Consider the following 14,844-nt stretch of genomic DNA (forward strand, 5'->3'; position numbering starts at 1 on the left):
GAAGGAAAGGAACGTATCATCTTTACTCTCATCCTATATTCTCACCCTTGCAATATTTGCTCCTGATTTTCTCTCAGTTGCTGGCCCACCATATACCTAGCCACTCCAGCTTGGCCCCAAGTCTAGGAATTGTCCTCTTCCTCAGCCTTCCCTCGTCATATCCAACCAACCACTATATCCTGTTGACATTACGTAACTCCTAAGTCTGGAAGCCATCTCTACTGCTGCAGATTTATTTTAGCTCCCTGGTTTATTTCCTAGGCGATTTTTATGTTTTCCCAACCAGTCTTGCAGTTTCTTGCCCCACTAGGCCATCTTTCACATTTCTTCTGGGTGGTCTTTTTCAAGACACAACTGTGGCAGCTCTGTTGTTCTCTCTCTGAATAAAGTGCTAGCCTCAACGGGCATCTGAGTCTCCTCATCTGGCCCAGGCCCCCTTTGCCATTCTCAGAGGACATTCCTTGCATGTTCTGTTCCATAGTGCAAGTTCCTGTGACTCCTCATCATCTCTGGACTCTACTTTGGCACCTTTGCACATACTGTTTTCTATGGCCTATTTGCCTTCCTTGCTTCTGCTTGCCTGGGAGGCTCCCATTTGTCACTTATGAATGTGCTCAGGCAACATCTCTTCAAAGCTGTTTCTGACATCACATATTTTTGTATTATTTCTGTGTTTTGTAACTTCATCATTTCATGTATCATGTTAGGTTGTAATGGCTAGTTTACAAATCTTTCTCTTTCCCCTGAACTGTCAGCTCCATCAGGGCAGGAGCCATGTGAAATTTATTCATCTTTGTATCCTGTCTCTGGCATTTCGTAGGTACTCAATAAATATTTGTTGAGCTCAACTAAAATCAAGTCAGACATTTCTCCATGCCCACCTACAGGTTGTGACTTAGGTCCACAGTTATCAGCAGAAAGGAGGTATACATGAGTATACCTGAGCAGAAAGGTGAATACATGAATGTGTCATGAAGCGTTTGCCAGAAGCAAGAATTCTGCACCTTCCTCCAAGGTACAGAGTGTGTGGTCCACTCTGATACTTTTTCTTAAGAGATCCTACAGAGAGGATCTCTTAAGAAAAAGTAATATGTAGCAAAGAATTTTTTTGGTTTTGTTACAAATTAGGCATTTAAATGTCCCATCATAGTTTAACAAAGTGCTTTCAGATATACTGATGTCAGGGTCGATAGGAAGAGGAAAATCCATGCAGGTGTAGAAGCACAGCTATGTCAACTGGAATATCCATGAAATAAGAGAGACAGGAGCTGAGCAGTGATGCTGGCCTGGCAGGAGAGGAGTTTTGCTGGAAACCCCAACATGGAAGCTTATGTCTTTCCTTGGGCTCTGGAATGATAAGGGATTAGAATGTGTTGCTTATGTTCAGTGTGCCGAAATGTAATTTGTGACTTCAGAAGGACACGGGATGAGGCCACATGAGATCCTCAAAACGACAGAAGGGAAAACAGAAAGATGGTTGGACTTGCCCAAGGTCACACACCTAGTCTCAGGTAAAACTGAAACTCCAGTGTCCTTTTTTTCCCCTCAGATTTCTCTTTACTGGTTGTAATTCTGCTCCATGACGCCTCTTTACTTGTGTTTGTTAGGCCTTACTCCTGAGAATGGGAGAAGCTCACTTTAGATCAAGAAGCTTTTTGGCCCGCAGAATAAGACCTTACTGCATGTAAGTGAGGGTGAGAAATAAGTTGATTTTACATTTTGACCCCATCTTCCTTTCCACATAATGCAGAAGTCTAGTCTTGACCCCGGGTAGCTCTAGTTTCACTCTCTTGCAGCTACTCTCTAGAGCAGGGCTAGGATCATTTTAGTTTTGTGGAATATTTTTGGTGTCCATTCCTCCAATCCATTTTCCACCTCTCATTGAAAAATCTCAACCCAAATTGCAGTTAAGCCCCAGATTCCTGTTTCTAACCTACTCTGCCTAGGGTACCCCACTCCAGGGTTAGTTTCCACCCGGCGGAGCCTGCTGATTTAGAGATTCTTTGAAGCCTAAAAGGGGGGAAATGAGTAGGCCTAGGCTCTGTGGTATGTGGGATGTTAGGGCTATGGAGGAAGAACCTGCTATCTTGCTGAGACTGTGACATTGGGTAAAAAGAAAGGCAAGCCCAACATTGTTCCCTGGCATGTCAGCTAACAGTTCTACAAAGGGTCCCCTTTTAGCTGAAGATGGTTAGTGATGGTTTCAGTCTGGCATCTCCACTCCTGTTTTCAGCATCCTAAATGGATTCCATTTTGGGAAAACAGTCCATCTGGAAATTTGAGCAGGTAACTGCTGCAACTCATTCATTTATTAATTGTTTACTGAGAACCTGATCACACTAGGGATGTGATGGTAAGCAGACAGCCCTATTTTCCTGAGCTTGCAGATCAGTGGGAATGCCTGGAAGTAGGTCAGGTGCCTCATTGCCCATGCCTTCATCCCTGGGATACATTTGTCAGGATGAGCCCTTATGCGCAAATATTCCTTAATGAGGATCAGCAGTATCTAAAGTTTCCCAAAAATGGGGCAGGGGTGCTACCTGGAAGGCTTGAAACGTCCTGGAAGCCAATTCAGTCAATGGGGGACTGGAGCTGGGATTTGGGGAACATGATAGGACGAACATTTATTGAGCATTTTTCAAGTACCAGAAATTCTTGGTAGTTTACACGAAGTAGCCTCATTTAATCCTCACAACCCTGTGAAACTTGGTATTAAGGAGTGCACACAGAGGGGTAAAGTAACGCCCAAGTTCACACACTGAGAATCTGAGCTCGTCTTTTGACTGATTGTTGAACAAACATCCGGAAGGGTGTTTGCTGTTCCTCTGAGGAAGCCAATTATCCGGCAGGTGAGAATGTGTATAAGAGTGTTTTATAAGCTTTGGGAAAACCCTTAGAAGACCTCCAAAGGACCGTGACCTGGAAAAGAGTTTTTAGGAAGATCAATGTGGTCGAATTGCTGGTTGAATTAACCTGGAGTAAGAGCTCCCTGTGGCGTCCCTCAGTCTCACTTGCGGTCAGCCTCCTTATTCTGGGAAGAGGTATACTGATGGATTTGCCCGTGTTTCTGAGCCGGGGAGGAAGCCCCCTGCCCTCCTAGGGAGGAGACAGCTGCGGTTGCTGCCGCGGCGCGGACTGGTGACGTCATGGCGGCCCAGAGCGCCCAGGAAGAGCTGCGAGGGCGGCCCAGGAGCGCGCAGACTACAGAGGGTGTAGAGGTGTGGGCGGCGGCGCCGCGGGGAGCGCGTGGTGAGCGGAGTCGGCCGTACCCGGCTGCGGCTGGTTCCATGAGGAGCCCAGACGGCCGCAGCGGCTCTTCCTTCCGGCCGAGGGGGCCCTTTGGAGCGGAGGCCTGGGGACCGGGGCCGGCTCTCCTGAAGAGGGAGGGGCGAAGGCTGTTCCAGAGCCCTGGTCTGGGAGTCGGGAGCCCGGGGTTGCATTTGCATTTACTTGAGCCAGCGAACCCCTAACTTCCGTTTTCTGTGTTCCAGAAGCGAATACTATTCCTCGCTTTGCCACTTCACAGAGTTGTACGGGTTGAATAAGTATATGTGCAAGTTATCTCTTTCCTTCCATTAAGTTTATATTCCTCTCTAATAGCAATAGGATAGGTGCTGTACGAAAACATCAATAATAATCTAACAGCAGGTACTATTTATTGAATGCTTATCAGTCAGTATTCTAAATACGTTCCATGTGTTAACTCATTTATTCATCATCGCCCTATGAAGTGGTTATTATCAGTTCCATTTAACATTTGTTAAAAATGGAGTACAGAAAGATAGAGTAACTTACCCAATATCACTTAGTTAATAAGTGGTGGAACAGGGATTCAAACCCAGAGACCACTAGCCCCGAGCCCATGCTATATTTGTTTTCAAGTTGGGTAGAGGAAAACGTGATGTAATCAGAGTATTAAACACAGAGCGGAAGGAGCTATAGTAGAGACGTGTGAAATTTTTACAGAATGTTGAGGAAGTGCCTTGGAAGCGTGAAGAAAACTTTTCCTCAAGGAAGAAATGTGGTGGTTCATACTTGACCTGAATATTAAAATTGTTTAGAAGAGTAACTTAATCTAATTAGAAGTTTGAAGATAATTAGTTGTTCAGTGTCAAGAGGTGCTAGTGGATTGGGATGGATTAGACTGGAAACCGGGTCACTGCCTTTTGATGTGGTGGTCTTTCCTTTCTATTCAGAGGGGTTCTTTCCTTTTAGGAGGGGTTCTTAACATCTTCCAATAGACACCCCCTGTCTTTTGTTGGAGATTTTGCTTCACACCGAGGCAGTCTTATTTGCCTGAAATTAATAGGCCTCTGATTGTGGGAGACTAAGTGCTGGGGTGTTGCCCTGCTATTGACTCAGCCTGTTCTTAACAAGAGGGCATCTCACTGCTGGACACATAGTAGCTGCTCAGTACTTTTCACAGAAATGAATAACCAGCTTCAATCAAAGAGGGACTGGAAGGGCTTGATTTGAGTTTCTTGCTCTTTTCCATCTGTTTTTAGAGTCAAAGAATCACAAAATGTTGGTACTAGAGGAAGCTTTAGATATCATCTAGTTTTTCATTTCACAGATTTAAAAAGTCACAGTTGAAACTGAGTGACTTGTTTCAGGTCCTTAAGCAAGTTAGGGGCAGAGCAGAGACTAGAACCCAGACCTCTTGACTGAGTCCACTGCTTATCTCACTGCCTTCTACTGTAGCCCCATAGTCTTTGATTTCTGAAGTCAGTGACTTCTCCATTAGGTTGGGGGCAGGGAGGTGCCTTTGGGCTCCAGTCTTATCTCTGGTGGAGGAATATTTACCCTAGGATGCTTGGTCCTTAAGAGCACCTGCCTTCTTTCTTTGTGCATTGTCACATCTCACTGACTTTTTGTCATTGGTGATACATGCCTACGAGAACAAGGACATTCATTCAGATTTAAAATAGTCATTTGGTTAGGGATGGGCTATTCCTGGATTCCCTTGAATCCAGAGTATGAAGGAAGTAGGCTGACAATTTATGGGTGCTCTCTCTCCTCCCTCTGTGCCTCAAATTTCTGCTCTTCCTCATGAGAAGAGTCCCCAGGAGACAAACTGTAGTCACTTGTATTCCTAACAGCTTGTCTCTGGGTAAGTGAAATCTACCTAGAGAGCCCAAGATGGGGCTGCTCAGTAGGCAGACCTAAGGTGGGACCCAGCAGTGACCACTACACCTAAACCCTGCAGACTGAAACACAGAACCACCCAGAAATGGGACCATCTTACTCAAATCAGATTTAGAGTGGCTTATTGTGAAAGCAGGCTATGGAGTAATTGGTTATAGGATAGATCAGTGTGCAGTACTTTTTTTAATATAAATTTATTTATTTATTTATGGCTGCGTTGGGTCTTTGTTGCTGCGCGCGGGCTTCTAGTTGCAGTGACTTCTCTTGTTGCAGAGCACCGGCTCTAGGCACGCGGGCTTCAGTAGTTGTGGTTCGTGGGCTCAGTAGTTGTGGCTCGCAGGCTCTAGAGTGCAGGCTCAGTAGTTGTGGCACACGGGCTTAGTTGCTCCGCGGCATGTGGGATCTTCCTGGACCAGGGCTCGACTCCGTGTGCCCTGCATTGGCAGGCGGATTCGTAACCACTGCACACCAGGGAAGTCTCAGTAATTTCTTATCACATGAACTTAAACTGCAGTCATCTGGTGGAACACCCTGAAACCACTTGCTGAACTGCTAAGTATGATGCTCTAATGGTGTAGCGGTCAGAAACTGATGGTAAATTATTGGAAGACCCATTGCAAAGGTGATTAAGTGTTTCCTCAGAGGGTATGCAATGGGCTTCTGGCCTCGTTTGGAACAAGAGCTTAAGTAATCCCAACTGCTATTGTTATTGGCCATCAGAAGGCAGTGTGGAGCCTGGGTATCTGTTAAACTAAGTAAGAATAGTACTGGGTGAACTGGATTTTTAGGTAATGGGAACTCTTTGAATAGATATAATAGACTGTGTGCTGCAGAATTCAGTCTAGTCTAATATGTACACATAATATATGTACACATATGTGCCCATATGTGCATTGAGAGATCCTAGAAGAAAATTCATCAAAATACCAACTGTCCATATGTCCATACTGGAAGTTTATACAGCAGATAAAGATAGATTTACACAAAATAGTCAATATATTAACAACCAGTGTGGTACAAGACTGCCCAATCAAATCAGTCTCTTGACTGTAAACCATTTAAAAAATTTTTTATTGGATTATAGTTGAGTTACAATGTTGTGTTAGTTTCAGGTGTACAGCAAAGTGATTCAATTATACATATACATGTATTCATTCTTTTTCAGATTCTTTTCTCATACAGGTTATCACAGAATAGTGAGTAGAGTTCCCTGTGCTATACAGTTGGTCCTTGTTGGTTATCTATCTTATATATATATAGTAGTGTGTATGTAAACCCCAACATCCTGATTTATCCCTCCTCCCCATGTTACCCCTTCAGTAACCATAAGTTTGTTTTCGATATCTGTAAGTCTGTTTCTGTTTTTTAAATAAGTTCATTTGTATCATTTTTAAAAATCATATCCACATATGAGTGATATTATAAGATATTTGTCTTTCTCTGTCTGACTTCACTTAGTATGATCATCTCTAGGTCCATTCATGTTGCTGCAAATGACATTATTTTGTCCTCTTTTATGGCTGAGTAATATTCCATTGTATATATGTACCATATCTTCTTTATCCATTCCTCTGTTGATGGACACTTAGGTTGCTTCTTAGCTATTGTAAATAGTGCTACAGTGAACACTGGGGTGCATGTATCTTTTCAAATTATGGTTTTCTCTGGGTATGTGCTCAGGAGTGGGATTGCTGGATCATATAGTAGTTCTAGTTTTAGTTTTTTAAGGAACCTCCATACTGTTCTCCATAGTGGTTTTTCCAAATTTACATTCCCACCAACAGTGTAGACGGTACCCTTTTCTCCACACCCTCTCCAGCATTTATTGTTTGCAGACTTTTTGATGATGACCATTCTGACCTGTGTGACGTTATATCTCATTGTAGTTTTTTTTAATTTTTAATTTATTTATTTTTGTCTGTGTTGGGTCTTCGTTTCTGTTCGAGGGCTTTCTCTAGTAGCGGCAAGCGGGGGCCACTCCTCATCACGGTGCGCGGGCCTCTCACTGTCGTGACCTCTCTTGTTGCAGAGCACAAGCTCCAGACGCGCAGGCTCAGTAGTTGTGGCTCACGGGCCCAGTTGCTCTGTGGAATGTGGGATCTTCCCAGACCAGGGCTCGAACCTGTGCCTCCTGCATTGACAGGCAGATTCTCAACCACTGCGCCACCAGGGAAGCCTCTCATTGTAGTTTTGATTTGCATTTCTCTGATAATTAGTGATGTTGAGCATCTTTTCATGTTCTTTTTGGCCATCTGTATTCCTTCTTTGAAGAAATGTCTGCCCGTTTTTTGATTGGGTTGTTTGTTTCTTTTGACATAGAACTGCATGAGCTGTTTGTATATTTTGGAGATTCCAACTGTAAACCATTTGTGCAGATACTCCAGTGTGTACCAGTTGACTCTCAGCCCCAGTAGATCTGTATGTACCAACATGAAATGATCTCAAAGACACATTCCTTGGTGAAAAAAAATCAAATTGTGTAGTAGCATCTATACAACGATTTTATTTATGTAAAAAGAATCAAATGCTATATGTGTGTTAAAAATATGGAGAAAAAAGACTGAAAGAATATACTCCAAATTATCTCTGGGAAGGGGGTGGTTTCATTTGGGTAGAGTGGGGTGGTGATGGTTATAAAAATTACTGTCTTATCCTGTATACTTTCATATTATCTAAATATTCTAAGGTGAGGAAACATCCATGTGTAACTTGTATAATTAGAAAACTAAAATAGAAGGAGGCCTCAGGGAATAAGAATGTATTTGTGTCTCCAGACCATCCAGAGAAGAGGTTGCTCTGATGTGTGGTTCCTGAATATCCTTTCTCTGATTCTGTGCACCTTTATTGACAGCATCAGGTTCAAAGTTTCATGCCATTAAGATTGTCTAAGTAGTCCACTCTTTCTCCAGTTTTGTGCTTCCTAAGGTGTGTCCTGATGACAACAGTTTGGTTCCCATACAGTTTTTCTATACTGGAGAGAATATATTAACCAGCTGGACATTAAGCATATAAAATTTTCATTGTAAACTGGTGAAGTGACTTTATGTTTTCTACATCACTCTCCTTGTGAATTTGATTAGTACACATCAGATTTTGAAGCATTTTTTGGCTTCAAGGTTGAGGGCCAGATCCTGGATCATGATGCTATAGTGAAATTACTGTCCAATGGGGGCTTCTTCCCTAAGGACCACCTCTGTCTTATTTTTATGTAAACAAAACAGTGATATCTTATTTTCTTTCATTAAGCAGAACTCTAGTTTTCAAACCTCGATCCTTCCCAGTTGTACCTAGGGGATGAATGTTTTGGAGAGAAAGAGAGGTCCAAAGAGACACCTATCAAGGTGAGTGAATAGGGAAGGATAGGTGAGATGGACCTAGCAAAAGTTACAGCCTGTATCACCTTTGAAATCTTGAAAGAGGAACTCTTCAATTATCACTGGTCTGCCAAGGTACTGATTATAGGCAACCTAAGGAAATATAATAACTTTTCACCCATTTTTGAGGACTAGACACTGTAGGTGAGTGGTAATTTTCCCCAACACTTAACTTACCCGAGATTAATATACTTATCCCTTTCACATTTTCCTACTATTTATCACTCTGGATGACCCTAAATTACCTGGGTCAGTTTTTAGTATTTGAGTGTTTCAGAATCAATCACAATAGGGAAGTTTATAGATTTACCAAAACCTGTCACTACTTAATATCTTTCTCCCAATCACCTATTCTAATCTTTTCCCCAGGTCATTGTGATCTTCTTTCTCTATTATTGAGAAGAGGATAAAAATCAGAACTTCACAATGCAGGTCCTCTCTTCTGCACGGAGGACATTTTCCTTTGTGAATTTTTTTTTCAGGCAAGAAAATCAAGCCTGATGGCACAGTGTTAGATGACTTGAAAAGACATGGAGGGTCAGAGAGCCTGGTCATCAGGGGTTCACATTAGGAGAAGTTGAAGATGCATGCTGAATAAGGACTAGAAGGGGAAATCCTGCAGGAATGACTGGGAGGACACCATATGCACACAGACCTTTCACAGGAGAACAGTGTTACTCTAAGGATAATCGTCTTTGAGAAAGTACCTTGTAAGTATTCTGAATCTGAGAGACAGTTTCTTTTAAACTGGAACCTATTAGACACCCCTTCATCGTGTTACAAAAAGCATGAGTTCCAGCCAGACTTCACTGCAAGTGAAACATCAGAGACTTAAAAGACAGAAGAAACCTTCCAAGTGTAGTGAATGTGGAAAGTTTTTTACTCAGAGATCATCTCTTACCCAGCATCAGAAGATTCACACAGGAGAGAAACCCTATGTATGTACTGAATGTGGAACTTGTTTCCGGAAACGGTCAAATCTTACTCAACATCTGAGGATTCATACGGGAGAGAAACCTTATAAATGTAATGAATGTGAGAAAACCTTTCAAACAAAAGCAGTCCTTGTCCAGCATCTGAGAATTCATACTGGGGAGAAACCCTATAAATGCAATGAATGTGGCAAAGCCTTTTGTCAGAGTCCATCCCTTGTTAAACACCTGAGAATTCATACTGGAGAGAAGCCCTATAAATGCAGTGAGTGTGGCAAAGCCTTCAGTCAGAGAATATGCCTTACTCGTCATCAGAGAAGTCATTCTGGAGATAGACCTTATAAGTGTAATGACTGTGGGAAAGCCTTTAATCAGAGTGCGTGCCTCAGGCAGCATCAGAGAATCCACTCAGGAGAGAAGCCCTACACATGTACCAAATGTGGTAAAGCCTTCACTCAGAACTCTTCCCTTGTTGAACATGAGAGAACTCACACTGGAGAGAAACTTTTTAAGTGTAGTGAGTGTGAAAAAACCTTCCGCAAGCAAGCACACCTTAGTGAACATTACAGAATTCACACTGGAGAGAAAGCTTATGAATGTGCTAACTGTGGGAAATCCTTCAGGCACAGCTCAGCGCTTGCTCGACATCAGAGGCTTCATGCTGGGGAATAAAACTCGGGATATAACTAGGGTGGAAAGACTTGTATCAATATGAAAACACTTCTTTTTTTTTTTCTAAATTCTTAGGAGATTAGGACTCAAATCTTCGCCTGGGATGAATGTTTTGTATGTTGAGCACAAGGCAATGTGTCCTAAAAATTAAGAAAATAGACTCAGAACTAGATAGTCTTAAATTTGATGACTTCTCTGCCACTTAATGGGTGTCTGACCTTACCGCTCTGAGCCTCAGTTTTTCCCATCCTCCCCAAAGAATAATGAGGATACTTAGTAGGGTTGTCTTGAGAATAAAATGAGTGGTATATAATAACTAACTGCCAGTAATTGGTTTTGAGTGAAAGATGTTGCAAAAGTTTATAAATCTGGTTATTGAAAACAAAGGTCAATTTTTTGTTTCTCATAATGTATTTTTTCTTAAGAATATTCTTGTAATTGGGCTGTGATTTCATACTTAATCTAAAGAAGGCTATTAAAACTATAACATATAGATTTAAATAGGAGAACACATTTAAGACCAGTTTCTCCTTGAAAAAATTCAGATTTAATCAGAGAAAAAAGAAATGATGGGGATTTGAGTGGACATTTTGGGTACTCTGAAGAGTTTTATGTAGATTTTGATACCTTCCATTGTTGGATCTAATTTCACTTCAAGCTCTGGACTTCTTGTTTCCATGAAAAGGGAAGCCTCACTAACACTAACTGAGTAAAAACTCGTGTTCAGGACTTTTGTGTGTGTTTTGAGGTGGAGTGGGATGAGGAGAAGACACAGGAGAATAGAGAGGGGGTATAAGACAGAGAATATAAGCCTGTTGATGAGGACGTGGCTTTACTTGTTTTGAAATCTAGGAGCACAACACTAAAGGGGAGCCTCTTAAGGGAAGAGGAGGATAGGAGACGTTGGGTTCTTAGGCGCCAGCAGGTGGGGCCTACATGAGAATAGCGTCTTGGGGATGTGGGTGGGGGTGCCTCACTTACAGCAAAGAATGGCTTCTTACAGCTCAAAAGAAGCAAAGAAATCAAAGGATACTTTTTAAAAAACATTTATTTTTGGCTATTTTGGGTCTTTGTGGCAGTGTGTGGGCTTCTCATTGCGGTGGCTTCTTTTATTGCAGAGCACAGGCTCTAGGCTCGTGGGCTTCAGTAGTTGTAGCACATGGGCTCAGTAGTTGTGGCTCACGGGCTCTAGAGTGCAGGCTCAGTAGTTGTGGCACATGGGCTTAGTTGCTCTGCAGCATGTGGGATCTTCCCAGACCAGGGCTCGAACCCGTGTCCCCTGCATTGGCAGGTGGATTCTTTTCTTTTCTTTCTTTTTTTTTTTGGCTGCATTGGGTCTTTGTTGCTGCACGCGAGCTTTCTCGAGTTGCGGAGAGCGGGGGCTGCTCTTCATTGCAGTGTGCGGACTTCTCATTGCGGTGGCTTCTCTTATTGTGGAGCGCGGGCTCTAGGCACTCGAGCTTCAGTAGTTGCAGCACACAGGGTCAGTAGTTGTGGCTCGCGGGCTCTAGAGCGCAGGCTCAGTAGTTGTGGTGCACTTGCTTAGTTAGTTGCTCCGCGGCATGTGGGATCTTCCCGGACCAGGGCTTGAACCTGTGTTCCCTGCATTGGCAGGCGGATTCTTAACCACTGCGCCACCAGGGAGGCCCCCAAAGGATACTTTTAATGGTGCTTCATGCAATGCTAATAAGCTACTTAAGGTAAACAAGCACATCTAACACTAAAAGGTACCGTTGTAGGAAAAGTAGGAGATATTTTCCGCATTTCCAGAGTCAGGGATAAAGAAAGAGAAACTTGACTTCCCAAAGTCAAACAGCTAATGTCAGAGTTGAATCTCAGTCTAGATCCTGGTTTTTATAGTACCAGACTCACAGGTAATTTTCCATCACTGAACCTTTCCATTGTGTGAGATGCCCAAATTTTGAAAAACGCTGGGAGGGAGGTATTTTTTTCAACTTAATGTGTGCTCATTGAAATACATTTATAAAATAAGAGTGGAAAAAATTAAAATTACATACTTTCACCAAGTACATATACTAAAGTACTTACTTCCACTGCAGTGGGCCCTGGTTCAATCCCTGTTCAGGGAACTAGGATCCCACAAGCTGTGTGGCCAAAAAAAAAAGTAACTATTATTATTATGTTACATCTTGCTATTTGATTTAACATAAGGATTTAGCCATACTATTACAGACTTTCTATAAACCTCGTTTTAATGGTTGCTTATTGACCTGCTCATAATTTACTGTTTCCCTTCTGTTTGTTGTTTAAATTAATGCCAATTTTTTCTTATAAATCAGGTAGTCCACTTAATGCAATACCTGACACATGGTATGTGCTCATGTTAGCTAGTAAAATTATTAACTCAGCAGTGAAACATGTTTGTATATAAAGCTTTTTCATCATTTAAAATTATTGCCTTAGGATTTTCAGAAGGTATGATCTTTAATTTTATTTTAAAAATTTCATTATTTTTTTTGACTAGGCAATAGAAGCTTATGGTTTAAAATTCTAAAAGCACAAAAGTTAAACAGTGAAAAGCCTTCTTGGCAGCCACCCCAGATAAAAAATATTATCCGTTTTTTGTTTTCCTTCCAGAGATAGATGATTATAAACAAGGAAAAGTGTTTCCCTCCTTTTACTAAAATAGACTTTTTAAGAATAGTTTTAGGGGACTTCCCTGGTGGCGCAGTGGTTAAGAATCCACCTGCCAATGCAGGGGACACGGGTTCGAGCCCTGGTCTGGGAAGATCCCACATGCTGCAGAGCAACTAAGCCCGTGCACCACAACTACTGAGCCTGTGCTCTAGAGCCCGCGAGCCACAACTACTGAGCCCACGCACCATGACTACTGAAGCCCGTGCGCCTAGAGCCCATGCTCCGCAACAAGAAAAGCTACCGCAACGAGAAGCCTGTGCACCACACAAAGAGTAGCCCCTGCTCGCCACAACTAGAGAAAGCCCGCACACAGCAACTGAGATCCAACTGCAGGCAAAAATTAAAAAAAAAAAAAAAAAAAGAACAGTTTTAGGTTCACAGCAAGATTGAATGGAAAGTACATGGAGTTCCCACATATGTACAATCCCCCCATTATCAGTGTCCTGCACCAGGGTGATACATTTGTTACAGTCCATGAACCTACACACTATGAACTGAAAATTCATAGTTCAAGTTAGGGTTAACTCTTTTTTTTTAAATTGAAGTATAGTTGATTTACAATGTGTTAGTTTCTGGTGTACAGCAAGGTAATTCAGATATGTATGTATATGTGTGTGTGTGTGTGTGTGTATTCTTTTCCATTATGGCTTATCACAGGATATTGAATATAGTTCCCTGTACTATACAGTAGGACCTTGTCGTTTATGCATTCTATATATAATAGTTTGCATCTGCTAGTCCCAAACTCCCAATCCATCCCTCCGCTGCACACCCCCCTGGCAACCGCAAGTCTGTTCTCTATGTCTATGAGTGTTTCTGTTTCATAGATAAGTTCATTTGTGTCATATTTTAGATATCACATATAAGTGATATCATATGGTATTTGTCTTTCTCTTTCTAACTTTACTTACTGTGATAATCTCTAGGTCCATCCATGTAGCTGCAAAAGGCATTATTTCTTTTTTAACGGCTGAGTAATATTCCACTGTGTGTAAATACCACATCTTTTATTTATTTATTTATTTTTTATACAGCAGGTTCTTATTAGTGTTTTATACATATTAGTGTATATATGTCAATCCCAATCTCCCAATTCATCCCCCCAACACCACCTCCTCCCACCACTGTCTGCACTTGGTGTCCATATGTTTGTTCTCTACATCTGTGTTAAATACCACATCTTCTTTATTCATTCATCTGTCATTGGACATTTAGGTTGTTTCCATGTCTTGGCTATTATAAACAGTTTTTCTATAAACACAGGGGTGCATGTATCTTTTTGAATTATAGTTTTCTCTGGAATGGGATTGCTGTATCACATGGCAACTCTATTTTTAGTTTTTTGAGAAACCACCATACTGTTTTCTATCGTGGCTGCACTAACTTACATTCCCACCAACAGTGTAGGAGGGTTCCCTTTTCTCCAACACATTAGGGTTCTCTTAAGAGTCATGCATCCTATGCGTTTGGATAAATGTATAATGACATGTATCCACCATTATAGTATCATGCAGAATAGTTTCACTGCCCTAAAAATCCTCTGTGCTCCACCTATTCATCCCCACCTCTTCCCAACCCCTGACAACTACTTATCTTTTTATTGTCTCCATAGTTTTGCCTTTTTCAGAATGTCATGTTGTTGGGATTGTACAGTATGCAGCCTTTTTAAAAAATTTCTTTATTTTTTGGCTGTGTTGGGTCTTCGTTGCTGCACGCAGCCTTTCTCTAGTTGCGGCGAGTGGGGGCTTCTCTTCGTTGCGGTGCATGGGCTTCTCATTGCAGTGGCTTCTCTTGTTGTGGAGCATGGGCTGTAGGTGCGTGGGCTTCAGTAGTTATGGCTTACGGGCTCTAGAGCACAGGCTCAGTAGTTGTGGCACATGGGCTTAGTTGCTCCGCGGCATGTGGGGTGTTCCTGGACTAGGTATCAAACCCGTGTCCCCTGCATTGGCAGGCGGATTCTTATCCACTGTGCCACCAGGGAAGCCCCTATGCATGTTTTTGACTATGCTGGTTTACCTTACAGCAAGAACTATGAAAAAAAAATCTCCCAGGCAGGAGATATT

General features: G+C 42.1%; 1 protein-coding gene across 1 annotated transcript; it reads left to right on the forward strand.

Annotated features, from left to right (window-relative positions):
• Positions 1–9,299: 9,299 nt before the first annotated feature.
• On the forward strand, positions 9,300–10,123 carry ZNF501 (zinc finger protein 501). The gene has a single exon (XM_007445709.1). The coding sequence runs from the start codon at positions 9,308–9,310 to the stop codon at positions 10,121–10,123; it is 816 nt and encodes a 271-aa protein (XP_007445771.1). The 5' UTR covers positions 9,300–9,307.
• The last annotated feature ends 4,721 nt before the right edge of the window (positions 10,124–14,844 follow it).

Source organism: Lipotes vexillifer, unplaced genomic scaffold, assembly GCF_000442215.2.
Source record: "Lipotes vexillifer unplaced genomic scaffold, Lipotes_vexillifer_v1.1 scaffold1136, whole genome shotgun sequence".
NCBI classification, from domain to species: Eukaryota; Metazoa; Chordata; class Mammalia; order Artiodactyla; family Lipotidae; genus Lipotes; species Lipotes vexillifer.

Bases quoted from the DNA above. Each gene is read 5' to 3' on its own strand.
- ZNF501 (XM_007445709.1), top strand. From the start codon at position 9,308: ATGAGTTCCAGCCAGACTTCACTGCAAGTGAAACATCAGAGACTTAAA.